The sequence below is a fragment of the Calonectris borealis genome, chromosome 3 (assembly GCF_964195595.1).
Source record: "Calonectris borealis chromosome 3, bCalBor7.hap1.2, whole genome shotgun sequence".
Classification (NCBI taxonomy): Eukaryota; Metazoa; Chordata; class Aves; order Procellariiformes; family Procellariidae; genus Calonectris; species Calonectris borealis.
This window is the reverse complement of record NC_134314.1, coordinates 116158591-116183730: the sequence shown is the minus strand read 5'-3', so window position 1 is coordinate 116183730 and position 25140 is coordinate 116158591. Positions and strand designations below refer to the sequence as shown.

At 51.6% G+C, this 25140-nt stretch overlaps 2 protein-coding genes across 6 annotated transcripts; one reads left to right on the top strand and one right to left on the bottom strand.

Annotated features, from left to right (window-relative positions):
- Positions 1–691: 691 nt before the first annotated feature.
- On the top strand, positions 692–4214 carry GINS1 (GINS complex subunit 1). Its single transcript, XM_075147539.1, has 7 exons — positions 692–824; positions 910–974; positions 1075–1170; positions 1603–1693; positions 2222–2338; positions 3241–3315; positions 3590–4214. Exons 1-7 carry the CDS (start codon positions 750–752, stop codon positions 3656–3658), a joined length of 588 nt encoding a protein of 195 aa, XP_075003640.1. The 5' UTR covers positions 692–749; the 3' UTR covers positions 3659–4214.
- Positions 3100–25113, bottom strand: LOC142081048 (ninein-like protein). Of its 5 annotated transcripts, none has more exons than XR_012673207.1 (20): positions 25082–25113; positions 23924–23985; positions 23510–23627; positions 22491–22613; positions 20968–21126; positions 20541–20677; positions 20320–20457; positions 19907–20045; positions 19115–19225; positions 18397–18486; positions 16166–16262; positions 15553–15722; positions 14177–14502; positions 10051–10120; positions 8636–8887; positions 7420–7632; positions 6460–6576; positions 6125–6365; positions 5456–5654; positions 3100–3294 (listed from the first exon to the last, which is right to left on the bottom strand). XR_012673207.1 is itself a non-coding variant. In XM_075147538.1 (18 exons), the coding sequence occupies exons 1-18, from the start codon at positions 25094–25096 to the stop codon at positions 6177–6179; spliced, it is 2514 nt and encodes an 837-aa protein (XP_075003639.1). In that variant the 5' UTR covers positions 25097–25113; the 3' UTR covers positions 5748–6176. The 5 variants fall into 5 exon arrangements, 1 of the variants encoding a protein (XP_075003639.1); XR_012673208.1 differs by lacking the exon at positions 25082–25113 and adding an exon at positions 24204–25053; XR_012673209.1 differs by lacking the exon at positions 25082–25113 and having other exon boundaries at positions 23510–23701; positions 23924–24194.
- Positions 25114–25140: the final 27 nt, after the last annotated feature.

The window sequence follows — 25140 nt, the reverse complement described above, 5'->3', positions numbered from 1 at the left end:
TGCACGAGGTCCCCCTGCAGGGGCTTGTACAGCCCCGGGTGTGCAAGAGGACAACCTCGGGTGTGCAAGAGGACAACCTCGGGGATGTGGATGGGTTCGAGGCTTGACCTAGCACAGGGGTAGCCCTGCTCCAAGCCAAGGCCGGGCTGGGTCCCTCCAATTGCTGCTCCTGTCACTGTTGGCCTAGAGGGGTTACCTTGGGGTGGGAGGCCAAAAAAAAGTCAGAAACAGGAAAAGCAAAGTTTCAAAATAAGCCTCAAGACAGGGGTGGATGAGAGGTGATGAGTTGGCCTTGTCCTGCCCCAGTGCAGGGTTGGCGCTTCCCTCTGCCCAATCCCGTGGGGGTCTCCAGGCTGGGACGCAGGCCTGGCACTCGGCTGGGTGCCGAGGTGGTGGCAGCGCTGCCTGCCCTGCCTGCGACAGGGGTGCTCAGGGAGGGCCCAGGACCGCGGGGTTCAGTGGTGTAAGGCGCTGGGCCAGGCAGAGGTAAGCCCCTCCGCGGCTCCCCCGGCCGGGGGCGGGGGCCTGCTCTGGCTCTCTCACCCGGGTTTGCAGCCCTCAGCTGCGGGAGACCCCCCGCACCGGCTGCGGCAGCAGCGGCGCCGAGACCCGGCACAACTCGGTGCACGTAATGGCGGCGGGTGGGGCCCACGGGAGGCGCGGTCCCGCCCCCGCGCGTCGCGGGGCCCCGCCCCCGGCCTCCATTGGCTGCGGAGCGGCCGGGTTTCCCGCGCGCGCGGCGCGGTGGCATGGCGGGGGAGCGGGCGGTGGGCCTGGTGCGGGAGCTGCACCGCGCCGCCGGCGGGCACCTGCCGCCCTTCCGTGTGAGCGGGGCCGGGGCCGGGGCCGGGGCAAGCGGGACGGGCCCTGGTGGCGGGCCGCTCTCACTGACTGCGTGCGGTGTTGCAGGCGGACGGGCTGCGGCAGGCGCTGGAGGAGATGCGGGCGCTGTACGAGCGGAACCAGGCGGACGTGTGAGTGCCGCGCCCGGTCCCGGGTCGGCGCGTCCCGCAGAGCCCGGGCGGTGCCCCCCAGCCGGCCCGCACCTCTGTAACGCGGCTCCTTCTCCTCCAGGTCCGAAGCGAAGTCGGGACGGACGGACCTGATTTTCCTCATCCGGTTTCGGCACTGCTGCCTGCTCAGGAACCAGCGCTGCATCCTGGCCTACCTGTGAGTGCGGCGGGGGGAGACGGGGGCCTGCCGCGGCCCTTCGGGGGCACGGAGCGTCGGTTCATCCCCGCCGGCACAGGGGCGCAGCCGCCAAAACGGTTCCCAAGCGCCGGGTGTTGGCACTCTTGGCCCAGGCAAGCGGTTCCTCTGCGAGGTGCCGTAGCAGGGCAGCTGCGGGGCTCTCTCTCTTTGTGTTCATTGCTGGTACCACCAAACGCTTGCACAAAGAGAAGGCCCTGTTTCCTCCTGGTCTTTAAAAGTTTTAATTACTGGATAGGCCAAAAATCACATCCTTTAAAGGAAGGTGGGTGGGATGACCCAAATTTTTGCTCTCTGCTTTGAGGGCAGACTGGGGCATCAGTGTTGCCACGGGATATTGCCAGCACTCGCCTCAGCAAAGATGCTGGTTTTGCCCCTTCTTTCTTCCCCCAGGTATGACCGGTTGCTGCGGATCCGAGCACTAAGGTGGGAGTATGGCAGCGTCCTGCCAAACACCATCCAGTTTCACATGTCAGCTGAGGAAGTGAGTCAACCTTGTCTTCAATTCTTCCCCTCTTTCCCCTTATTCCTCCTGATCGATTATCTATTTAGTAGAGTCCAAATAGGGTAGACTTTTCTTCCCCCACTATAAACATGACACATAATGTGCCTTTCAGTAAATACTGATTTGTTTATTCATTTATTCGTCTATGGGTACAATCCTAAATGGATACTGAGTGCAGGTGATGCTTTTAAGGATCAGGTGGTCCTCACTAGATCAGACTTGCAGCCAGCAGAACTAAGTCTTCACATGCTGCTCTCAAATGCCATCTTTAGACCAATGTACAGAGCTGCTAACATTAACAGCACATGTCCTACCCTGAATCCAGATTGCTCTGCCTCTGGGGCAGTTTTTCCCTTTAGAAGAGCTTGCGTTCACCTTTGGCTGGCATGAACACACTTAGGAACAGCAGTCTGACAGCACAAATAAACTAGCTCTCACTCATCAGGGACCTGTCTTTCAGCATTAGCTGTTCGGCTTTGCCTGAGGAATCACTGTCAATGTCCGCAGGTGGAGTGGTTCAATCGGTACAAAAAGTCTCTGGCTACCTACATGAGGTCAGTAGGAGGAGAGGAGGGGCTGGACCTTACACAGGACATAAAACCTCCTAAAAGCCTGTACATCGAAGTAAGTACAAGATTGGTGGTTTCTGTCTGTGAACAAACATTTTGCCCAACCATCTTTTTTTAGAGAATTTCACCCTCAGCCCAAATCAGAAGGTCATTGAGCAAAGCCTTCAAGAGCACCAAAGCTTCCAGAAGCTTCTACATTTTACTTTTTACGCTCTGCCTGCCAGTGTGTTACTCCCTCTTCTACTGAGGGCTCAAAGTATGTTGAAAGACAGCATTTCTAGTCCACAGGGAATTGGTGTGGTGAGGTGAGTGGTCTGAATCCCAGTGAGAAGTTTCTGCAGCATTTTGCCAAAACTTAACCAACTCTCAGATCAACTAAAAACCTTGTTCCCATGTTAAGGACTGTTAACTAGTTTTCTTTGTTGTTATTTTAAATGGACTCTGATAGATAAGACTATAAATTGTTTTGCACAATTGATACAACAAAGCAAGAGCATGTGAAAAATCGGAGTCAGTAGCTGAAGTGCTCTGTTCTGATGTTCTCTTCGAAAGAACACATAGTGACAATCAACCTGCTCCTTAAGACAGTTTCAACTGTTAACAGATTAGTATTTTCTGGTATGTGTGTGGGGAGGTTCTCCTGGAAATGCTGCTGCTGTTCCCCAGACCCTGTCTCTTGTGCTGCTCTTCCTCTAGTCCCTGTAGAGGTCTGGGCTGGTCTGCTCACTGGTGCTTCTTGCTCCAGGCAGAGGCAGGAAGAGAACGTCAGGTAGAGTCCACAGACCGTGGGATCGGTCCAGTTCTGCATTTCCAGGTCTGCTCTATATTGAGGCTCCAGCAGGCGGGTAGGAATGTGTCCACACTTACATTCAGGGGCATGTGTTGTAAGTCAGCAGTGATGTCTAGTGTTTTCTGTGGGAGACCTGATGATCTGAGAGCTGTGTTTCTGCTTTGCAGGTGCGATGTTTAAGAGACTATGGAGAATTTGAGATCGATGATGGTACCACCATCCTGTTGAAGAAGAATAGCCAGGTACCCGTGACAAGAGTGTGATCTGTTCTCTTCCTTCCCTTTCACTCCCATCACATCCCCCTGCTTATCCCTGCTTCGCAGTATGTCACAGTTCCTGCACACACAGCTCCTTGCACATGCTGCAAGCTGTCTGCGTGGCCCAGGACTGCAGTTCAGCTCTGCCTGATCTGGTACCACGATGCAGCGGGCATACAGCACAACAAACACAGCTGGTTGTGTGCAGCAACAAATCCAGTCTGCCTGGGTTTCAGGGAAAGTTTGTGTTTCTGTGCAGCACTTTCTACCCCGCTGGAAATGTGAGCAGTTAATCAGACAAGGAGTCCTCGAACACATTCTGTCGTAAGCGTGCAGGACAGGAGGGACAACCCTTGCTTGGTGGCCTGCCCACAACAGGGACTGAACTCTGGTGTGTGCAGGACTTCAGACACTTCAGCATTTCTGCAGCGCGCACCCTGCCGCTCCTCTTAATAGCCTTTGATACCTGACGTGAAAATCAACCCTGAGTTTATAAAGTAAAGTATGCAAACCACATTGGCCAGCTCTTCAAGACCAAAGGGTGCATACTGGTAATGTAGCAATCCTGGGAATCCAGCATTGTGGGGGGTGGCATTGGAGGAGGGGGTGGGGGGGTGGGGAAGGGGTGTTATCCAAGCCCCACAGTTACAAGCCAGTTTTGTGAATGCTTTCTTGTTTGGAGCAGTTCTTTGTTCATACTGGGCACATGGGAGTAAGAGACCAACCAGTTGGGCTCTGGAAGCCAGGAGAGCTCCATGGTTGCAAAATAAAGAACTGTTTCAGCCTTCAATTTAGTGTTTTTCAAGAGTTAACGTTGTGTTCGTTAAACACTCTGATCTGGCTCTCTGGCCCAACCCATCTTGACCCTGCAGGGTGATGCTCAACTGGTTATTTAGGTGTCTCAGTGGAGCTGCTCCTCCAAGTGTCAGATGAGGCTGCAGGAGCTTCTTTCTAGGATTGGACATGAAGCCTTGTCTCCTATCTGAGGCCTATAAATGTTGTTTCTTAAGGTGCTGAGTGAATGAGCACTGCAGTCTGGGTCATGGGCCTGGCCAAGGTTTCTCCCAGCACACTTCGGCTGTGCCTCTGTCCCTCTATGAAGAGTCTCCTTCCCCAGAGCACTGGTCTGGCAGGGCCTAGGGACTACTTTGAGTAGGGGTGGGAAAGGGAGCAGAGGGTTTTAAGGATTCCAGTTAGCACAAAACCAAGCAAAGCTGAAGAGCTGCTTTCCCTGTCTGGTTTTACCTAATGGAGCTGCTCGTTCTTGAGTAGTGGCTGAGAGATAACACTTCCAAAAACATAAGCCCTAGGTAAGACTAGAGGTTTGCCTAGCCCCCATCTCTGACAGGAGCCAAAAAGCAAATACTTAGGGAAGAATACAGGAACAGAATACATTGCCGGGGTGTTACTGCATTGCTCTCCCAGCCCCCACCAAGGAACCTCCCTGAGCTAGCCCACACCCCCTGTGGGGCTTCCCTCCTTGTAATAGCCCAGCTTCCCTCATGTCCCTTGTAATCAGGGCTGCCCGCAAGGCAAAGAAAGAGGAGTCTCAGCTGTCATCCACCAGGGCAGAAAAAGCATGCCTAGACTAAGGAGGCCTCTTCAGTCACAGCCTCCAGCCATCTCCTGGCACTGTCCCAGGGCTGGGGAACCCCTCTGCCCTGGCAGGCTGGGACTTAAAGGCAGTGGCTGAGTTTTAGCTTACAGCCAATTTATCCCCTTTTGTTCTTCAACCAACAACAGCTTAAGCTATTTTTAAGCCCTCTCCTTTGTATTCACTTTGTCCAGCCTCTGCTTTGCTACTCTGATCCAGTCAGGCTTGTCTAGTCTCTCTTGTACAGTAGTCTCCATAGCCCCCAAAATCCTAGGAGTCCTTTCACAGCTAGTGGCAACCACAGCCCCCATGTAAATACCCTCTGCTCTGCACAGAGCAAGGCAGGGTCACCGTGACAATGATGCATCCTCCATGAAGAGCGTAACACCCTGGGCAGATCAATAAATTTGGTATTTGCTGATGTGAATGATGGGCTTTGTGGCCTTTTAGACAACTTATTTTGGCAAGAGCAGTACTCACTGCCAGTGTGTGAAGGCCAACAAGGAAGGCAAGATGATGCAGTTCACTTACCATGTCTCCTTTGAAGAAGTGCGGTGCTGACTAGGGGTCACCAACCCTGTCCCAAGCCTTGGATGCTCAAATTGAAAGAAGGCTCTTCCCTCAGCCCCTCTGTCCTGCTCTCCACAGAGGCCACAATCGGGCAACAGGTTGGTTTCAATCCTAGGCTCAGGCTTTAGGAGGGCCAGAGTCTCCTAGAACCCAAGAGGAACTGTAGGGAATAAAAGTTCGGCAACAGTTGGAGGAGGCTATTGAAATACAGAGCAGATTGGAGATGGCCGGAGGTGCTGTAATACTGCAAACATTTTAATGCCACAACACAGCTTTATTACTTGGAGTGAGCCAGACACAGGAACCTGCAAGCCCTCCTGCCCTGGCTTTCCAGACCTAACAGCATGGCCCCAACAGCAACCCTCCACAGAGAGGGAGCATCTGCACCACCACCAAACATGCTGCCAGAGTGCAGGCAGTTCCTGTGGGATGACTGCCCTGAGACAGACCTGATTTACAAAGCACCAAAGCTGGTCCTTTCAGTAGGAAAATTCAGCTATCCATAGGACCAATTTCCTTAAAGGACTCTGTCTGGTTTCTCTGTTTTCTGCTTTCTCCCCAAGAAAATCCTGGCAAGACCAGGGAGGACAAGGTTGATTTCCCAACTCAGCCATACTTCCCCTTCCACACCTGACAAACCCCAGCCAGGACCAGTGGCAGGGCTGCCGCAGCGGGTGCCCCATCACCCACTCAGAGATGCTGGCGTGATTTTTCTGATGAGCTGCTTCAGAGCTGAGGCTTGCTCCTCCAACAGCTGGTTCCTCTCCTCAGTGCTTTTCTGCTTCAGCTCAGCCGCCTGCAGGGCCATTGCAAACCCCCTGTTCTCCTCACGGAGGCCTTCAATCAGCAGTTTGTTCCTGGAGATTTGGGCCTACAGCGGGGACAGGAGGCTTAAGGTTCAGCACCCCTACGCAGGGGTCCCAGCCAGGCAGGGGACACACAGCACTAACCCCTCTTGCACTCACCTGGGCATCTTTGAGCTGAGCCGCCCTCTCTGCCAGCATAGCTTCAGCACTCCTCAGATTGTGCTCCAGCCCCTCTGCCTGCTCCACAGCTGCCTGCAGCAGACACTCGTGTTCCTCCTGCAGCGGGCAACAAAGCCTGACGTTGGGTTGTCCCAACACTCACCTAGCCCCTGGCAGTCCTGGACCATGCATTTTCCAAGGGCCCCACTCACAGACCTTGATGCTCCCTGAAGGAGAGAGAGGGGGGATCAGCAGAGGTAGTGCAGGATGCAAAGAGCAGTGGGACAAGTGTCTAGAGCAGTACAACCTTCCCTAGGTCAGCACCAACCAGTTTTAAGACAAGGCACAGATTGCCCACCAATGTTTTCTATAAAAACAAGCCAATGGCCTCCCCTCTCAGCCATGTCCAGAAAAGCCCAGGGAGAGACATAGTTTCCTTGGATGCAGTTTTTGTGTCTGCTCATTTTAATTCCTTAGGGTTATAATTTACTCCATCTTTGCTCAGGTTAGTTCAATTGAATCGCAGTGTCATGAAACAAAGGACAAACTCACAAAAACCCAACACTTTGGTGCCCAGTGCCCTAGAGATAAAACCACCCTGGTCTGTGCAGGCTACATCTCCACGTAGAGAGCTCAAACTTTCTTTCTTTCCCCAGCCTGAGCCAACACAGAGTGTCTTCCTGGGTAACTCCTGCTCCTCTAGGCACAAGGTATCTGGTGTGGGGTAGGTGGATTAGAGAGGGGAGGGCTCCTGTTTGAGTGCAGGGCAGTGACTGGGTTCATGAGAAATGAAAACTGCAATGAAAATTGAATTTGAAGATCAAGTGCATTTTCCATGTGGGCTCTTGATACATAGCATCTTCCACCCAAACCTTTGGTGGCTTCGACCACAGCTGCCTTCCAGGCTGGCAGTGCTCCCTCCCCAGTACCCTTGACTGAGTTCCGCAATTCCCTGCTTACCTGGGTCCTGACCAGCTGCCTGCATGTCTGCTCAGCCTGCCGGTGGAAGTTTTCCTGGAGCTGATGAGCCTTGCATTGTTCCTCTCTCAAGCTGGTTTGCAGCTGCTCAAACTGTTTCTTTGGCACCATGTTGTTCATCTGGGCCTTGGCCTGCTGCAATTGCAGACCATGCCGAGTCTGGGCCAGGCTCAGGCTTGCTTTGGCTTCTAAGAGCTGTAACACAGAAAGGCCAATAGCTGGTTACAGCTTTGTGCCAGCAATGGGGCAGGCCCAGGGTGTGCTGCGGGTGAGGGGAGAGGTTAGGAAGCACCCTCAGCCCCTGGCTCTCATGCCAGCATGGCCACAGCAGAGCAGCAGGACCCTGGGAGTGGTGCTTGCTGGCAGCCTACAAAGCCAGGGATGGAGAGCAGCAAGGAGCAGGAGTTGCTGGAAGGATCCTCTAGGAGGGAGTCCTAGCACCAAGCGCCACAATGGCAGGAGGCAGAGGGGGCTGCTCCCCTGGGTTTGTTCTTAGATACATCCCAGGCAAGCTGGGCTTCAAACCTTGCCTGTTCTACATCCTCTGCTTCCCGCCACCAGCAAAGGGCAAACCTGGTACTGGGAAGCAGGCCTGGTCCAGCTTTGCCCTAGGGCTACCCAGAGCTGGCTTGCATGAGCAAGCTGTACTCTGGAAAGCCAGTCCCTGAGCCTGTCCCCAGGGTAGAAGGCAGGAGAGGGATATTAACACATTTGGATATTTCTCACATCGGCTTTCCTCTATCCTAGTGGTCCTTGTTTCCCTGCTCTGATTACCTCATTTCCCTCCCCTCAGACATGGCCTGCCTAGCCCCTGTCATCCCTGCCCAGCCCCTACCTGATCCTGCCACTTCTCTAGCTCCTCTGTCAGCTGAACCATGGGGAACAACAGCTCCTGGCACTCCTGTGTGAGCCACCTCCACTCAGCCTCCATCTCCTCTGCCCAGCCAGCCTGCACAGGACAAGGACAGAGGGGACACCGCAGGGGCAGCTGCGAGCAAGGACCTGTCCCCAAGCTGCACCTGAACTGGCTTCAGACATATCTGAGTGGGAGGGCAAGTCCTTTGTCCCCCGCAAACAGGAAGAGGACAGTCTTTTCTGCCTGAGGAAGGTGTCCAATACAGCGCCGAGCAGGGCAATACCAACATCACAGGGATCACTCAGCAGCCTGCCACCCTGCCACCAGTTGAATGACACCCACCTTCTCCTGCGAGGCCTTGAGCTGCTGTCGGAGCAGCTCCATCTCCATCCAACATGCTGCATGCTGCTGGTGGTGCTCCAGCCTTGTGGCCATCTCTGCTCCTTGTAGCCACTGAGCCTCTGCAAGCCTCTGGCTCCGCAGCTGGACAGTGCCAGGCCCAGCACCGTGGCCAGCCTTGTGCTCAGTGAATTCACGGCCCAGCTGACGCATCTTGACATTCAGGTGGGAGACCTCCCCCTTGCTCTTCTTACTCTCGAAAATGTTGAGAAAAAAAACAATTAATGCACAGAGGCTTGGGATGGGAAGAGAGGCAATAGAGAATGATTACCCTGGCCCACGCTGTCCCCGCCAGGTTGCCACCTAGGAACACTGCTGTGGGTGCCCTCATTTCCCAGCCTGACCAAAGCCCAGCACCCAAGTTCAAGCACAGCATTTCCAGGTAAGAAAACCCATGCAGATGATAGCCCTGGAAGAGGTCACTGGGGAAAGCAGAGTGGGGGCGACTGTACAGATGTGTAACAGAAATGTTAAGATTGGTAAGAATACAGTATGAATGGAAACGTATCCGTGTGCACGTATGAAAGTATCAGATGAAAGAGCAGAATAAGGGCTACAAGAGCAGTCTTCATCAACACTAAAGGGCACCATCCCCCAGATGTTGCTCCTAGGACACCATCCCCAGCAGTAATGCTGAGCAAGGTGCAGTTTCTGACCCGTGGTCTGACCAGACCACAGCACAGATAACATGTCAGCAGAAAGCCTGCATCTAACAGCAGGGCAGCAACACACCCCACATCCCATTCCTCTGCTAGCCTCCCAAGAAAATGGGCAGCCAACACAGCTTTCCTCCAAAGGAGGAAAAGCAGACAATGGGCAGCAGGTTTGTGGCTGAAGGTTAATGGAAGCTGAAGCCAGCAAGGGCCAGCAAAGGCCACCCTGCTGAGGCTGATAGCCCTGAAGAGTATAAAAGATATGTCCAAAAAACAGGTTGTGGTTCCCAGTCATGAGGAATCCCAGGAACAGAGTGAGGAACTAACAGCCTGCAATCCTCGTCCATGTTGCATACAAGCAATCCTGGTCAGGCCTTGTGTGCACACATGTCCACAGGCGCTTAAGCACGTGGGTTTGAGACTGGGAGTGAGCAAAATCTCTGGGAGAAGGAGTGCAAGTAGGTAAAGTCAACCTCATCAGAGATTTTGTAGTAACACCTTCCGTTCTGCAAGACCTTCACTGGCTTTTGTCACACAAATTTTCCCTACTTGACAAGCTATAAAATAAAGCTGGTTCTTCAAAGCAAGACTGGGTTTGAATGTTTGAAACAAACATTCCCATTCTCCTCTATAAGCATGTGCAGTTTTTGTCCTCCTAAATCCTTCAGCCAAGAGCCTCTCAGTTAAGTGTTAATGGCTTCTTACCAATGCGGTTAACTCTGCTATTTCAGCCAGCTCTTCCACCTTCTCTCTGCCCAACTTGCTCACGTGTTTCCTGTGGGGGAGAGGGATACGATCAGTATCAGGCCAGAGAGCAGCAAACCACAGACCCCCAGAGAAGGGCCCCATTTTGGGGAGCCACATCTAGTTTTGGCCTGCAACAGGAAGCAAAGCCAGGCCAAAACGGATATGGTTCTGAATTGATTCAGGAGTGGGTCAGGTGTCCTTGCCTCAACAGGTGACTCAGCCCAGCCCAGGGCAGACAGCTGGGGACATCCAAAGTCCTGCAACATTGCCAGAAGCCTAAAAATCAGGGGATGAAGAACAGTGGGAGAGCCAGCTTAGCAGACTGTTGGGACCATCCGCACCAGAAACCTGGCTCTCCGTGGATTTATGGCTCAGTGGGTGACTCCAGTATCTATCTCAAGCTTCCTGAGGCAGCAGCAGGCTGCTGGCCAAAACGTTTGTGTAGCGAAGAAGCCCATCCTTTCCTCCCTTGGCATACCCATCCCCACAGCCTTCCCCAAACACGGCTCTGGACCCTGTGCTCTGGCCTGCCCAAGCCTTTGGCTGGCCAAGCCCATCCCAGCACTGGCTGCTTTTGCGTGGAGCGAAGGGTGTGAGAGTGCTGGCTTGCTCAGAAACAAGAAAACGAAAGGCAGGTTGAGCCAGCTGAAATCTGGTAAATGCACCTGAGTGGCTGTTCCTTTTACAAGCATCAGCTATCCACCCATTTGCCAGCCTCCCACAGCTGGCTCCTCTCTTACTTATCATGTTCACTGCCCTTCTCCTTTGCCAGCCTCAGCTCTTGCTGGAGTCTCCCAAGTTGACTTTTCAGCAAGCTATTCTCCTCCTGCAGGGACAGACAGCAGACTGAGAAAACCATGCAAAAGCCCAGTTTGCTCTTGGCATCCTATGCTGGCTCCCTGCTCTATTCCCATTTGGTTTGCAAGGACAGCAAGAACTAAAGAAATCTTAGAAACAACCATCCAATAACTCACACAAAACGTGTGGGGACAATCAAGAGACATTGGTAGAGAAGGAGCAGGTCTTCAAGGGAAGGGAAATAAAGGCGAATAAGGACAAATAGCATCAGACCCTGAATTTGTGTGGCTTCCAGCTGGCTGAAATTATTTTGCAGGCCTGCCAAGGAGTGGAAACAAAGTGATTTGGCTCATCAAGACTTCATTACAGGATAACCAGGTGATGAACCCAACCCCTCAACTGCAATAGAGCCACGTCTGGAGAAGTCAGCTTGCTTGTGAGGCCTCTGTGATTTTACAGTGCTGGACACAACAGCTATGACCCCAAATCCAAGGTAGCCTCTCTGCCTCATTATCCTTCCACTCCTACTGGTACTCCCAGTCTCTCATGAGGCCATGAATACTGGCACTTGTGGGAAGGAAGCTCAGTCCTGTGTTAAACAGACAGTCCTATCCAATAGCTGCAGTTAAAACCCAGGTCCACACAGGACCCAAATTCCTCTGGGGAGAGCGCAGGAGAACTGACTGTCCATCCCGGCAGGGAGGACAGCATTGCAGTTTGTGGCACTGCATGTGGGAGGCAGAGGAGCTGAGTGGGATAGTTCTTCCTCTCTTCTCCAAGCAAGCGAGAGGACTAGTGCATGGGCTGTGTAGCATTTGCTCCCCCTGCTTGGCAGGATGCTCCTCACAGCAGCTGCTTTCTGAGTCAGTTTTACATCAGGATTCACATGCTGTGCTTCCTGTGGCATCTCCAACACCCACATACAGCTGTACAAAGCAGAGGAGATGAGTGCGTAGTCAGCCACAGCCACGTGAGCCCATCCCAGCTCTGTGACCACACTCCCAGGGTTAGTAAAAGACATGCAGGGAACAGCAAGACAGAATATAGCTGCTGTTATAGTGCCAAGAGAGAACATAGCTGCTGTTAGAGCATCAAGAGAGAACATAGCTGCTGTTAGAGTGTCTTGGACCATCATGTTGTTAAGTAACCTTGTGTTTCACAAGGCATCTGCCTTTTTTGCAGCTGCAGCACTGTGTTAGTTCTGCAAACTGCCTTTGCGCTCAAACCTGCCACTCTCTTGAGCTCTGGGTTCATTTTCCAGCCAGTGCACGACATCTTTGAGCTGCATCAGCTCCAGTTTCACCCTGTTCCTTTCCCTCTCCACCTCCATTTTGACAGCCTGAATGTCATGTTTCCTTCTATGCTGCTGTGCCACTCTGTCTCCCAGGGCTTTTTTTCCTCTTCTTGCCCTCCAGATTAAGTCTGTCTATGTCCTGACATGCTGCTGTGTCTGCTGTGTGAAGGTAAACCATTTAATTTTGCTCTCTCTGCCTCCTTCCCAAGCACATCCCCTTGTCTATCAAGATTTCATTTCTCCTTGACAAATGCTTTCAGCTTTGGCTCCAGCTTCTACATTGAGCAGGCCATTTGGTGCAACAGACATCTGCACTGTCTGCACTGGTCCATCCATCACACAATTTTTCATTTCTTCTCTGTTCCTTCGGTGCTGAGGTTGCAACAGGAGATTTTGGTTTACCTGCTCATCTGAGTCCTGGGGACTTGCTCCTTTCCCCCCAGAGGGCAGCTCTCCAGACACCTTGTCCCTTCCAACACCAGAGCCCTCAGCCCCACGGTCTCTGCTTTATTCCCATTTCATCCTGGTGCTTTTTTTCTCTTTTTCTTCTCAACAGCCAGCATCTCACACATCTTGACTTGTTCCTCATTAACCTTCTCTCCCAACTTTAGCTGCCTTTTCTTCCAATAGAGACCATGTCCTTTTCCTTCCACTTCCACTGCTGCCTCTCCTGGGCATGCTGCTCTTAAAGGTCTCCCCTCGGAGCCTTTATCATTGGGAAATCACCTCCTCTCACACCAATGTTGCTGCAACAAAGCCTTACAGCTGTCCTGACACTGGCATTCACTCCATGACAGCTCTTGATTATGCTCAAGCTCTGCATCTTTCCTAAAGATAAAAACCATTTTGTTGACCTGGATTTGATAACACAGCTTGAAAAGCTCAGCCAGCCTCAGAACGTACTTTTGCTGGAGAGGCAATGCAAAATTTTCTTTGGGTTTGCTGGAAAGGCAATGCAAAGTTTTCTTTAGGTTGCAAAGCCAAGGCAATTACTTAAATGTTATAGAAAGTTCCCACATCATTTTGCACTTCTCAAAGACTCATTCATCAGACGGTTTCCAACAACTCTGAAAGCTCCCCACTACAGCCAGTCCCTCCACCATTCACCAGAGATGGTGTTAACACAGCTCAAATGCCTTGTATTCCCGTTATTTGGGTTTGTTCCCCTGGTCTGCCACAGACTTCAGCCAAATCACCTCCTTTCTCCCACACCTACCTCCTAGCCCTCAGGTCCTTAGCCCTAAAATGGGGATAATGACCTAGCAAAATCCTCTGCTTGCGTATTGCCGAAGGGGACTCTGCTCCTGACAAGAGGCAGTGAAGGGAGGCACAGCAGGGAAGAGACAGGAGGAAAACCTGGGGACAGCGGTGGGGTGTGCTGGGAAGCAGGAGGGGGCAGGCATGGACAGGCAAGTTTCCTGTCCAATTCCTCTCTAGTCTCCTCCGCAAGGCCATTCTAGCCCCTGGGGAGGTTGCAGAACTGGCACCACAAGCACAGGAAGGGAAGATGAACAGCCATTTGGTGACAACCTTATGCTCCCATAAGCCAGTCTGTTTTGGCTATATAGAGAAATTTAAGCCATTTTTTGCTGCTTTTAAGACTTTTTTTTGCTGCTTTTAAGACTTTTAAGGATGTGATGATCTAGCAAGTAGAGGCAGGTTTGCTGAAGAAAGAGAGAGATAATAAGAAAACACTGATGAAAGCTCTCTTATTTCTCTCACTGTTTTGAGATACAATCTTTGCTGGGCACTGCCTCTGACACAAGCTTGTAGAACATGCAGGGAAACTTAGTTTTGAAATAAAAGCACTCATGTAAGGGGAATTCAGACGTCTCACTTCGAACAGCTGCAGCCCTGCAATACTGCCCAGATTTTCTTCCAAATTAAAGCAGCTCTCCAGCCTTGTGAGAAATCAGCCTTACCTACTCTGGCATGAGCAGGGGATGCACCCCTCGTCTCCCACTTAGCCCCAGAAAGAGAACAATGCCAGACCTTAGGTTCTCTCTGTCCCTGCGCTGTGTCCTCAGCTCTTCTCCCTCCTGGTCCAGCTGCTGCCCTGGATGGTAAATGTCTTCGGTGTGCTGTTGTCCCACGCTGGCCTGCTGCATCTCAAACCTCTCCTCCAGCTCCCGGCTCCACACACATTTTTGCTCTTTCAGGCTGTCAATTATAGCCCAGTGCTTTGCAACTGTTTCTTCCAGGTCTCTTTTCTGGTCTTCCATCTTGCGCATTTCAGCCTTGAAGCTTTCCTCACTGTCCTTCCTCTCTCTCTCAAAGTTTTTCCTCATTAACTCGATTTCCTCCTCATAATAGTTTATCTGTTGGGAGGAGACAGGATTTGGATATTAGCACCATGCTCCCAAGAGCTCTCCTCCAATAGCTCTGACTCAGATCGACTTATTGGTCCCCCTCAATAGGGGACACTCTTCAGGCAGTTCTGGTCCCTACTGAACTTAGGAATCAGTCTCACACAGCAGCCTCTAACAAGCAGACATCAGTGGGTCCCAGCTCTTCCCAGCAAGCAGCCCAGTTCTCCCCTTTCTCCTTGTTTGCAAGGGACCCCAGAGAGGAGGAGAGGCCAGGGCATCATCTGCCATTGCTCCTCATATCCTTCCTCCACCCCGCAGAGTGGTCCCTTGTCCAAGACGTGGTGGTGAGTAGCTGCTGCTCCCCACGGCTCCCCTGTGAATGCTAGAAACTCCAGGATTTGATGAGCACAAAGACAGGACTGTGAAGCAGGCAGAAGATCTGCAAGCAGCTTTGTGCTCCTTGAACTGCTCGTCACCTGTGTGGCAATTTAGGATTTACTCTTGCAGTGCTGCAATGGAAACCCAGCAAGCATCCCCGACCTCTCAGTTCAGCAGGAAAAAGAGGAGTGAAGGTGGAAATTGAGGCCTCTCACATGAGCACTCACTGCTGTCTAAAGGGAGGGCTGGGCTCACACTGTCACCTTAGGGCAAGCAGGTTAAAAGTGTGCTGCAAGCCCAGGGAGACAGGGCTCTGATACCCCCCATGCCCTCAGGAGACACCTGGCTGCTTCTCCTCTTGGTCCCATCGCTGGTTTTACTATGACAGCAACACTGAGTAGAGTTAATCTCTGGTTCCCCATAAGGAACAAAGACCCACACAAGCATTTTGCAAGGTGATAGAGATTTCCACAAAGCCTTTGCCAGCCAGTGAGGGCTAAAAACCCTCCTACCAGCTAAGATGGGCAATAACCCCAGCAGAAAGATGAGGTATCACCCTGCTCCCCAGCCTGAACTCTCCAGCAACCCTCCTGGAGCAGATGCCCCATCAGCCATGCTGTAGCAGGGTGCTCACCAAGCAGTTTTGCCACGAGATCAGGACATCTCCACCACCCCCCTTACCTTCGTTTCCAGTTGCACCTTCAGGTCCCGCAGCTGCTCTTGAAGCTGCTCCATTGAGAGTGACGTCTCTGTACACGCAGAAGTGGGAACCAGAGGGCTGGGAGAGCAGCACACTGGCAGAGAGGAGCCCTGTGAGGACAGGCCTACAAGACAGGACAGGCCTGGCTGTCCTGATCAGGATGGCTGCAGCTTCATCGAGTCCCCCCATCTATCTGGCAACCAGTCCCAGGGCTGCATCACCCCTCTGCGCCAGAAGTTTTTTCCTAATGCTCAACCCGAATCTCCCAACCCACAGTTTGGGGCTACTTCCCCTTTATTATTTTGTGTTTCCTCAACATCCTCAACAGTGAAAATCTGCCTTTTCACTCCCAGCTGCGCAGTCCACAGGTCACCACCACCAGCTCTCGAGTTGGAACAGTCTCCTTCCCTCTATCTCCCTCCCCCTCACCACCCATCAACACCTTCTTCCCTCCTATGGTTGCCCAGTGCTAGAACTGGCAGCAGCAGCTCAGGCACAACAAGCCGCCCCACATTCCCATGGCAAATCTGATCTGGAGGAAACCTTGTTCTTGCTGAGAAGATGGAGAGGTAACGGAACCCTCCTGCATTTTACCTCCTGCTGGTAGCCCTCTCTCAGCCCTGCTCTCCCGTAGCTGGAGACGCAGCCTTTCCAGCTCCCTCCGCAGCACTCCATTCTGGTCCCACAGCACCTGAAGCAGAGATTGGTCACGATGCGGCTCCCCAGGGCTGCAGGTGGCCAAGCACCCAGAGCTCCCAGCAGCCATGTGTACTCAGCATCTCTTGCAGCACAAAGAGCAGAGCCTCCTCGCCAGCGCAGTCAGAGAATAACGCAGGGGGATTTTCTTCCATCCCAAAGAGGCAGAGATGAGAGATTTTGGAAGAGCCAGAGAAGAAATACAAGGCCAGATTACTGCAACCACTATTACAAGAACTGTAAAGCATGAAGAGCCACAGGCAACTGCCCCCACATGCAAAAGCACACAATACGAGTGGCTTTTGCAGACACCTCAGAGGGTTGGACCTCCTGAGACCCCTCCTGACCTAAACAAAACCATTGTTTGCTAGCGACCAATACACAAGAAACACCGTGATCTCAGTACGATCCCTTACAGCCCAGAGGTTTGCATTTACATCCTCAAGACACACCTGTGGGCATCTGGGCTAGCCAACAAGCACTACTGTATGCAGACAAAGCAACAGCAGGATTTACGGTGAAGCAAGTCCCACAGGGCTCTGGAAGGGAACATTTCTAGGTTGCAGAAGGAATAAACTGAGGTGAGAAGGTGCTGTTCCCATGGGAAGCAGAGCACGAGGCAAGTCCTGCTGCCTGCTTAGCACAAACAACCTCAGAGGCCAGCAGAAGAGTTTATCCCGTCTCAGTGCCAACATTAGCCTGCAGCAAGGAGTCCCATGGCTGAACACACTATGAGCCACCACAGCAGTACAATGAGCCACTTCCACGAGGCTGGAGCTGGGCAACTGCTTGTTTCACTTCAGACCCTCCAACCCGAATTGGAAGCAACAGCGTACAGGCATCCTGCCTCCCTGTGGACAGTCCACTTTGAGCAGACATCAAATTATATCCCATACGCTGCCACCCAGGAAACTCATGGGCAAGAGACTATGTACTAGGATATTTCCAACGATCCCAATTAATAAATATTATTGAGCAGATCTAGACAAATGCAAACCCAGTTTGTTTAATCACCATTCTAAACAGAGGAGGAGGGGGGCTGACAGCATTCAACAAGGGTAAGGGATAAACCCGAGTGAGTGCCTTTACAGGGGCAGATGGAAGCCTGAAGGCCGAACCTCTCCATCTCATGCATTCTCATGGACAACTCTGGGGCTGCTCAATGGAAGGAAAAATTGCAGCACTGAGCATCTTCAACCCTTGCCACCTGGAGCAATGCTGCACTGGATAGTGCTCCAATTGTTTGCCTTTAATTACAGCTTCAAAAGGGGCTGTCTGCTGCATCCATGAAACAGCTTTGCTGTTTGAGCCCCTGCTGGCGGGATTTGGTAAGTCACCACCTCTACTCAGTGATATTCCTCAGTTACACATAGCACTTAGAAACAAATGGGCAATGCAATAAGCGCAGGACTCAGGAGCCAAGGCACAGAGCACCCAGCAACTCACAACATGCAAGATACACAAGTCACTTAAAAATGAGGAAAGGGAAACGGAGGCTGTGCTCATGTCCCAGGGAGCCCAAAGCTCTGGGCAGGAGCACAGCATCCTGCGGGAGGTACAACACACACACCACCAATGCCTGGACCACACACACACCAGGTTCGTGGACAGGCTCACCTTGACTCTCTAGCAGAGTCCAGCAGCAACAAGTTTTGTAGGGGTTGTTAAAGTGGGGCAAGAAGGAGGAAGGGAAAAACAAAAAGATAGAAGAATTTAGCTGATAACACGCTTTCCAAAGAAGAACAGCTTTCTCCTTGCATTCAAGAAGAAATGCAGCAGACCCCAGTGTGGTCTGTCCTTATACACAGAGCTACATGGTTCCCAAACAAAATGGCCCATGACTACAGGGTGGCAGGAAGGGAAGAATTTACGACCCACCCCTACTCCCCCCCGCCAGTATCCCAGCAAGGGAACCAACCCATGGAGGGCTGCAGGAGTAAGGAGACAGGCTGCTTTACTGGGACACAGCTGTGTCCTGCCTCCTGCCAAAAGACTCTGAGCAAGGCAAGAGGGATCCCCGCCTCTGCACTCTGATCAGGGCTGCCTCCTTCCTCTCCAAAGTGCCCAACAGATGTGCCGATGAGAGCTGTATTTTCAGACAGCACTGCTGGAGAGCTGCCCACCCATACCTGGCACTGCTGCTCGTACTCCTGGACAATCTCTGCAAACCACTCGCTCTGGTTCGGGAGCTCTGGGCTGTGGGGCTCCATCTGGCCCAGCTGCACAAGCACAGGGAAACACTTCTCATCAAGGAAGTTATTACCTCTCCAAATGGAGAGGCAAAAGCTCTACTAAATCACCAGAGTCACGGTGCTACACCCATAGATTCAATGGAAGGGTTCCTATGGACACCTATGGGATGGATCAGATGCAGAAAGAGGAGGAAAAACATTTTTCTTCATGTGTGAGAGACACCAAACTACAGGCAGGCTAGCTCTCCCAAACTGGCTAACAAGATCACAGACTCATTTCTTTCCCCAGATCCATTTTACCAGGTGCCTCGCTGGAGTGGAAGACGCTAAAACTAACCCTTTACTTCAATACTTGTGAAAAAGAAATCTTTCCTTTTCTGGAAACCAAATTCTAAAGTTCTCATTTGAAGAGTGCAGAATTGTAGAATTTTCTACATGTGCAAACTTTCCTCATCCTTTTTTTCAAACTTCAAAAGGCCTAAATTAAAAGCCAATATTTTTTCTTTCCAGGTTGTCATTAATGTGCAGGAGAGTTCAAAGAGGGGGAGACCACAACAACTGACCCAAAATATGCAAGATTTCATAGAAAAGGGTCAATCTTCTGATGAGTTCCTGAAAAGTTCCTATTTAACCGCAACAGAGAAAGAAAGGCTACCTTGTCCTTCACAATGCAGTTGAGTTCTTTCTGCAGCTCCAACACCAGCTTCTCAGAGGCCCCCAGTTTCTCAGCCATCTCCGTGACCTTGTTTTGCAGCTGTGTGTTCTCCTGCAGACAAAAGGGAGAAGATTCTCTTGATGTTGTGGGTCCTCACATCGCAGGACGGGTTCATCAGCCACTGATCTTCAGCAGGAAGCTGTAAAACAACTGGCACATCAGCATGCCGAATGCAGCATAGCTTGCAGGAGACCCTGCTTTGGACAGCACACTGCTGATATATACCACGTGGGCTGGGGTTTGGCTCATCTCTCCAAAGGACAGATGTAGGAGTGAGTTTTGCAGAATAAGAGCTAGGCAGGCCCACAGGCTCATCTCTACATCTGCTTCATAAAACTACGGTTTCCCTCACAGCCAACAAAGGCAGCAAGTCTTGAGCTATCTCCGTCTGCACTTCTACACTGAACAGCACTGGGAAAATCCCAGGCACAGGGACACCATCGTCTCTGCTTTTGGCATGGTCCCTGGCACAATTTTTGCCTCAATCACCAGGAGTTCAGGTGTTACCAAGGGCCAAACCATTCCCAACAGAAAACATGGGGGTTTAATAATGTCATGGCAAGGGAACAAGCTCTGTATTTAATTCAATAGTATGGATGTGGCTGATGATTTTTCTGCATAAAACTCCTGTCCTTCCAAGCCAGAGCAACAAAATCATCCATCTTTGTCACCACCTCTGTTTTGCCTCCTCTGAAGAAGTGAAGATGTTTCACCCAGGGCAGTTTTACTTACCTTCACCGTGTGGTTCAGTCTCCCTTGCAGGCTGGCCTCTTTGCCCTGGAGGAACTGTGTATCAGCCTCCAGCTTCACTTGGTGATTAATTGCTTGCTCCAAAAGCAGCTCTTTTGCCTCTATTTCTGCCTGAACATCCCTGGTGAAAAAAAGCAGCATAGTTGGGGCACCCGGAGCATGTTCTCAGATAGCCACAAGGTCCAGACACCATGCACAAAGCAGGAGATGAGTGCTTGGTTGGACAGATGCTGGGACCATAGTGGGGGGCGGGCTGTCTTGAGGGACTTCTCTGCTACTGACACAATGGCAAAATAAGTGGAAGATTCATAAAGGGAGACTGGGATGGGAGGGAGAGGCTGCAGGCACCCACAGGAAAACCATTTTCCCTGCCCCACCAAAAGGACCTCTCCTACTTCAGCTTGCTCTCGGTGTGCTCAAGAGCGACGTACTGCTCGTCCAACTCCCTGCCAAGCTGCAGGCAGCATCTCTCCACTTTCTCCAAGTCCAGCCTCGCCTTGTCCCTCTCCCTGGCGATCTGCCTCACCTGGATCCTGCAGACACGGCAAGCAGTGCATTAAGAGACATCTCACGCACCCCACAGAAGGGCCCTCCTCACAGGGAGCAGCACCCTTACCTGAGGCACTGCAGTTTGTATCCATAGGAGGTGACAGCTGCATGCTGAAGCCCACTCCTGGGGACCATGAGTGTGTTGTCCAAAGCTGCAGGCAGTTCTGCTAGGCTCACCTGCTCCTCCGTGCTGCTACTCAGCCTCTGCAAGGACAGCACAGACTGAAATTACTTTCCCCCTCTTGTAACAGTGCCAGCGGGACTTCTGTTGTTACACCATCTGACCACCCTCCAGTCTTTCAGAGATCTAAGCCATCTCACAGATAGGCTTAGATCACATCCACCCCAGATCTTCCCCAGCCCTGGGGTGGCCAAACCCTGCCACCCCATCATGAACCTGACTGCAAGCGTTTCTTCCATCCTGGACGGGTGCTTGCTGAAAGGCCTTGCTGGTCACTTTACCCACCACCACTGTACAAGGCAGCACCAGAGACCTTGAAGATCTCTTCTAAGTTCTTCCAGGGCTCAGATGGCAATGACAAGTTCAGGCTTGGCAAATCTAGTGCCGTTGCCGATGCCTCCACCTCTTTGTGGGGGGCCCACGCAGCTTGGCTGGAAGGATGGACTGCTTCCCTGAGCACTCTCCTCTGATGCTGAGGAAAAAAGCAGCGGAGGCAAGTCAGTGGGGCAAAATTGGCAGAGAAAAACTGACAGCTTTCAATACTGAAAGGAAACTCCAGGGACCCCATCAATATTGGAGAACGTTCTAAAAACAACCCCAAGCTGCCAGGAGGGAGATGTCCTGAGCTGACCTTAAGGCAGCCACAAGGAGCAGGATGACAGGCACAGACCATGCACTTTGGTCTCCCTACTAACCCATGAAAACTCAGTATCCATAGAAAGACCATAGCATCAGAGGGTCTTGTGAAAACTGTCATAAGGGGACTGCCAGCCAACATTTTGTTTGATCTAAAAGCTAAAACTGGGTTGAGGTCAGCTTCAAAAGTAGATGAGATTCAGCCAAGCTGAACCAAAAAGCAGAACCCAGAAAGCTGATACAGAACTGGTAACATCTCCAAGATCACCAATTTCATACCAGTTTTGGAGAAAGCCTATCCTCAGAGAACTGTTACCTCAAAGTCTTAAGCCAAAAGAACCTGAAACAATTCTTTTTTTCTTTTTTCTTTTTTTTTTTTTTTTTTTTGGATCCTGGCTGGAGCTGTCCTGGCTGTCAGGGTAATCAGCTATTCACTTCTACCTTAGTGCATTAAAGCGCAGTTACTTCAAAAACATTTGGAAATGCCTTGCCAGTCCTTGGAATTAAAAGCACTAAGGAGAAAGAAGTATTTTACATCAAACAAAGAAAATGTGGATGAAGCTTGCTCCATGCACTAAAAAGGGGACAACCTGAGTCACAAGAGGTGCAGAGATGTCAGCGCTTCTGAAGCCAATGAACTGGGGTGATCTTTCCCCTCTGCTAGGATATGCATCCCTCTCCCTCCCATAAAAAGATGAGGTTTGACAGCCCTCTGTTGTTCTGTATTACCATCCCACTCCACCTGCAAAAGGTTTGCTCCTACTCAGGCAGCTCCCAAGAGAGCCTTTTGGTCACCATGCAGTGGATGAAGTCCAGACCATACCCAAAAAAAGACCAACAAGTGGAAAACTCTCTCCAAGTCACCACCCTCAGATGCCCAACTAATGTCTATTAAATCACCCCCTTGTGAAACAAAACATCTTGGCCTGAATTGTTCTCAGTAGAACCCATTCTTTAGTCTCCTTTTTGTGTGGAAACAGACGGAGAAACCTTTCTAAGTGTGACGGCTGGATTTGTGTCTGGATTCCCTGCAGGACGTTTTAGAAACATCAAACACAAATGAACTATCCTGCGTAGGGAACTGGCAATGACTTATGATTCCATATCCAAAGTTAACGGAAATCACCTCCAAGGAGCTGCAGATCAAGGCCATCAACCAGGACACTTTTTACAAAGAAATCTTTCTGCCTCTCAGCTCACCTCATGAAGTGCTGACAGTCTTGGCTGCTTGGTCGTGTGGCTGAACAAGCCAAACTGCAGCTCCTCAAAGCTCACCCTTCCAGCTCCATCCTGCTCCAATTTAGTGAATAAATCTTTGAGTTCCTAAAAAATGAGTGTAAGAGAAGAGAAATTCACCAGCTGCAGGAACACAGCTCAACGCATCCAAACAGATTCTTAAAATAAATCCCATCATTTTTAAAGTGCAAATGGAACACTATTAAAAAACTCTTTTTGAAAATTAACGCTGCTCCAAGCACACACAAAGAAACAAACTCCTCTCCACAAAGTCTGAAATGTGAGCCCCAGTAGTGGATGCAGACAGGTATAAAAACCACTTGAATCCTGCTTCATTTTTCAGAGAGAAGGGGGATTAAGGCCCCATGCCTACTCTGGGACCCTTAAGAGATACAGTTGCCCTATAATTTCATTTTGGAAATGGCAGGCTATTTGCAGAGACACACAGCAAAAGGACAAAATACAAGGGGAATAAGTTGCAACAAGGGAAACCTCGACTGGCCATAAGGAAATTCTTCCTCCTGCGTGCACTGCAGCCCTGCGACAGGCCCAGAGAAGCTGTGGGGTCTCTATCCTGGGAGACACTCAAACCTAGACTTGGACAAGCCCTGAGCAACTTGGTGTAGCTTGAAAGTCAGCCCTGCTGTAAGGAGGACTAGCTCAGATGCCTCTAGAGTTCCCTTCCCACCTAACCTTGCCTCGGTCAGACACTACAGACCAGCTCCTCTCCAAGGGAAGCCATCTGTGTCCCCAAGGAAATGCAGCCGTGCTGGGGTACACCGGCTCAGGATCAGTGCCAGCAGTCTAAGGGAGGCAAAGCTTACTTTTGACAGTCACTTCCTTTGACTCTACAGATTCACTGCCCAGAACTCACTGCCCATCCGTCTCTCAAAAAGCCAGCTCCCAGCCTTTCCCTGCTCACCTCCTTCCTCAGCTCCTTCAGCCAAACGCTGGCTGAGAAAAGTCTTGCCTCCTGTACCTACCTCCTCTGGGAGGGCCCAGGCTTGAGCCTCAGCCATGTCCAAGGAAGGGTTGAGCACCTGCTGGGAGCTGCAGGCTAGATCAGGCTTCCAGATGAAAACACAGCACACATCAGCCATCCTAAAAACAGCCTCCCTTCAACAATTTGTGAAACAATACTGTGAGGACCAAGCCTCTTGTATCTGTATTCATCCCTGTAAGGACAATGGAAGAGCACAGCCAATTGTGTCACTGACACAAGGATGATGGGGACTAAGCAGCAGGACTCCCCTGTCACAAACTCAATCCAGGCATGTTAGCACCATGCCACACTCCTACATTCCCCTGCAAATCCCAGAGGATCTGTACCATGTCCTCTCCTGATGGCTTGCCAATACATTACACATGTAATGGAGGGAGGAAGGAGGCCATCATACCTTGTGCCTCCAGTGTCACGTCCAGCTTTATCACTTTCAGCCTCTTTGTTTGCCTTCAGGCTCTGTAATAATGAGCAAAAAGCATCAGTCACAGTCTGCCCCAGGGCAGGGGTCACACACCCCAAACCTGCCGGCTCCGCTCAAACATGCAGCTCCTGACACATCTGCCCATAACCGGAATGAGAACAACCCATGTGAAGCACTCAGCCTAACTCACTCAGGCACCCTCAGACATGCTGGGACTGGAAATGTTTGTATTTTTTTAACAACTTAATTTTACTGTGTCAAACATTTTAGCTCAGGACTCAGAAGAGAGCCTTTTCCCACAAAAGTTTAAGGGTTTGTTCAGAGATCAGCCAAGTCTCCAGGGTACCCATGGCGGGAGGACGGTTAAATCTGCCCTCTGTTCAAGGATGAAAAAAACATTGTAAGAGGAGAAGAAAAAGATGGAAGATGCAAAGCCTGCTGAAATCCCAGATGGGAATCGAGGACAACAGGGTGCAGCATGCCCACATCCAAACCCTCTGCCCCAAAAGCAAACCCAGAAATCCAGCTCTATGAAAACTGGATCCTAGCTGCTTGCATGACATGGACATAGAAATGGAGAGGGCATTGGCTGTTGAAAGGCAGAGCAAAGCATGGGTCCTTCTCTGGTCTACTTTGAGAGCCTCTAAATCTCGTTCAACTGCCTGGTCTGACCTCAGGTTTGCAAATCAACCTTTGCTTGACACCCCTGGGCTTGCAGAAGAGGTAATATGGTCTGACAGCCAGCCAGCCCTATGTAACCAGAGATCAGAGCCCATCCACCTCATCTTCAAGCAACACGTTAAGCAGGGAACCAAACCCGCATTCCCCATGTGTAACCTCCATCTCCCTTTTCAACGTGCTTTAAGAAGGATCTACGGCCTCACACGAGCCGAACACGCCACGCAGGCGGCGGTGACGGTAGCCAGCCCACAGCACACTCTGCGGAGAGGCAGCTATCTGCAGGCCGCACTCCGCGCCTCGGCTGGAGGGGTGGCGTGGATGCTCCCCCCACACTTGCGCAGGCCCTTGGGCGCCGGTATGGGCACGACGCGGGCCCCCCCGGCGCCCTAGGGCCTGCGGTGACCAAAGCCTAGGCCGCACCCGCCCCACCGCCCCCGGCCCCCCACTCACCGCGCCGCCGCGCATGCGCACGCACCGCCCACTTTCCCCCGCGCATGCGCGCGCTGCGC